The following is a 2,929-nucleotide window of genomic DNA, read 5'->3' as shown; positions in this document are numbered from 1 at the left end:
GCCTCCTCCTCCGTTTCTAATTTCAGTCAAAGAGTTTCAGAAATAAAAAGAAAAATAACTGAACAGTATGAGGAGACAGATGGCTCAGCTGATGGCAAAATCCATTTGACTTTTACCACATTGAGAGATGGAGAGCTTGATTAATAGTGGGTCAGCTGGGGAATAATATGAAAAGAGATCCTACTTGGGGAGATGTTTCTTAAATGGATATAAATACCTGAAAATAGCTTCATGTCAGTGTCCCCTGTGGAATCACCAATTTGCACCACCCTTCCTAAATTTGAACCTGCTCAAACCAGCATCAAAGTGTTTCTAGCATTAAGTTGAGCACATGAGCCAATATAAGGCTATTTTAACAGCATCGACTGATGAGGTTAAAAAAAGAAAAATGCAATTGAAAACTTAGTCCCTTTCCCTGGATGGCACTCTAATCTATTACAATTAAGAGAGAGAAAAAGGATCAAAGAGAGTCTGCCTATACAGATTATTGTTAGAATAATAGAACTTCAGATTTGGAAAGAGCCTGAGACATCTAACCAATTACCTTAAACACACACACACACACACCACACCAACAACAACAAGTAAAATTAATGAGGCTCCAAGGAATGAAGTGATTTTGCTGAGACTACACAGTTTTTTAGCAAAACGTAGGCTAGAACCTTAGAATTATAATCTATTTTGATATCCACTATCTTTTTCACTGACCTTTACTGTGTTTATAATCAGTATCTCACAAGTTTGGTAGAATTATTGTTTTAAGTTGGAGGAGACACTGAACATGAAATTAAATGTGCTTGTACTGTCAATGTATGTGAAATTAAAAATCAGATATCTTAGCGCCAACTCATGTGTATGGCATTATTTAAATGCCATTAAAAAGAACACATCTGAGTCTCCGGCCGCGGGCCTGTGGCGAGCATGGCGGCGTCTTCAAGTGGAGAGAAGGAGAAAGAGCGGCCGGGAGGCGGTTCTGGAGCGGCCGGCGGTAACAGCACGCGAGAGCGACTGCTGTCTGCCCTGGAAGATCTGGAGGTCTTGTCGAGAGAACTTATAGAAATGTTAGCAATTTCAAGAAACCAAAAGTTATTGCCACCTGATGAGGAAAACCAGGTCCTGGAGTTGTTAATTCACAGAGATGGGGAATTTCAAGAACTGATGAAATTGGCAGTCAATCAGGGAAAAATCCATCATGAAATGCAAGTTTTAGAAAAGGAAGTGGAGAAGAGAGACCGTGATATTCAGCAACTACAAAAACAGCTCAAGGAAGCAGAACAAATACTGGCAACAGCTGTTTACCAAGCAAAAGAAAAACTCAAATCAATAGAAAAAGCAAGAAAAGGTGCCATCTCCTCTGAAGAAATAATTAAGTATGCACATAGGATTAGTGCAAGTAATGCTGTATGTGCCCCACTGACCTGGGTTCCAGGGGACCCACGGAGGCCGTACCCAACTGATTTGGAGATGAGAAGTGGATTATTGGGTCAAATGAACAATCCTTCCACTAATGGTGTAAATGGTCATTTACCAGGGGATGCACTTGCAGCAGGCAGATTGCCAGATGTCCTTGCTCCACAATATCCATGGCAGTCAAATGACATGTCAATGAATATGTTACCACCAAATCACAGTAATGACTTTTTGTTGGAACCTCTGGGCCATAATAAAGAAAATGAAGATGATGTAGAAGTTATGTCAACAGACTCCTCTAGCAGCAGTAGTGACTCTGATTAAACACACAAAAGACAAAATTCATACAGAATTGAATACTGTGGGGGCACTTGGGTGACTTAGTTCAGCGTCGGACTCTTGATCTTGGCTCAGGTCACTATTTCAGGGTTTTGAGATCAAGCCCTGCTTCAGGCTTTGTGCTGGGCATGGAGTCTGATTAAGATTCTCTCTCCCTCTGCCCCTTCTTCCACCTCTCTCCCTTTCTAGAAAACAGAACAGAATAGATTACTATGGAATTCTGTTTCTTAAACAGTTGCAAGCCTGTAATAAATAGCTAGGTCATACTGGCTATAGTGGAATTGTACAACCCATAAAAATCACTGGACTTTAAAGCCAAAAATCATGGTTTCAGTTCTAAACCACTAAGTAAATATTTAAAGAATAATCAAAATTTACTGTTGGGGAAAAAAAAAAGTAGTGCCACTCTACCCAGTTATGTTCCAGTTATGTTGGACTTGAACATAGTAGTTCTGGAAATAAAAGTTGAGAGAAATGACCCATGTACATACCACTAATCAGCCCCTGGAATTATTTAGAAAAGCATTCTAAATAAGGGCAGTGGATTACTGAATGTGTATCTTATCTTGAAATAACAAAGCCCTCATTTGAAAGTGAAAGCTGGTAGCTTCTGTCACAACAGGGGAGATTGTCTCAATTTGTACTATCTGTAATTATTGTGATTTTTGTAAATAAACTCACTTTTGTTTGTAAAAAAAAAAAAAAAAAAAAAACACATCTCCTGTAAAAGCTTGGGATTCATTTCTATGTGTGTTAGTTTTAATCAGACTTATTTCTAGATATTGGTCTAACCAGGGGAGACAATTTTTTTTTAAAGATTTTTATTTATTTATTTGACAGAGAGAGATCACAGTAGGCAGAGAGGCAGGCAGAGAGAGAGGAAGGGAAGCAGGCTCCCCGCTGAGCAGAGAGCCCAATGCGGGGCTCAATCTCAGGACCCCGGGATCATGACCTGAGCCAAGGGCAGAGGCTTAACCCACTGAGCCACCCAGGCACCCCCAGAGGAGATAATTTTTAACTGAACAATTGACTTGTGATCATGGGCCAGATAGTTGGTGACAGGGAGTTTTGTGAAACCAAATGTAGTACTGGGTGAAAACAGCCATAGAGGTAAGGATGATAGAGCTAAACTTTCCTGGGGAGATAAATTATAAGGAGTGGAAGCACAACAATTTTGACT

The 2,929-nt window shown here is 40.0% G+C and overlaps 1 protein-coding gene across 1 annotated transcript; it reads left to right on the top strand.

Moving 5' to 3' along the window:
- The first annotated feature begins 902 nt into the window (after positions 1-902).
- LOC101676228 (mediator of RNA polymerase II transcription subunit 4-like) lies at positions 903-2,134 on the top strand. The gene has a single exon (XM_045069324.1). The coding sequence runs from the start codon at positions 922-924 to the stop codon at positions 1,732-1,734; it is 813 nt and encodes a 270-aa protein (XP_044925259.1). The 5' UTR covers positions 903-921; the 3' UTR covers positions 1,735-2,134.
- The last annotated feature ends 795 nt before the right edge of the window (positions 2,135-2,929 follow it).

The sequence above is a fragment of the Mustela putorius genome, unplaced genomic scaffold (genome assembly GCF_011764305.1).
Source record: "Mustela putorius furo isolate JIRA1106 unplaced genomic scaffold, ASM1176430v1.1 tig00003923_pilon_pilon_pilon, whole genome shotgun sequence".
Classification (NCBI taxonomy): domain Eukaryota; kingdom Metazoa; phylum Chordata; class Mammalia; order Carnivora; family Mustelidae; genus Mustela; species Mustela putorius.
This window is presented reverse-complemented; position numbering and strand designations above follow the sequence as displayed.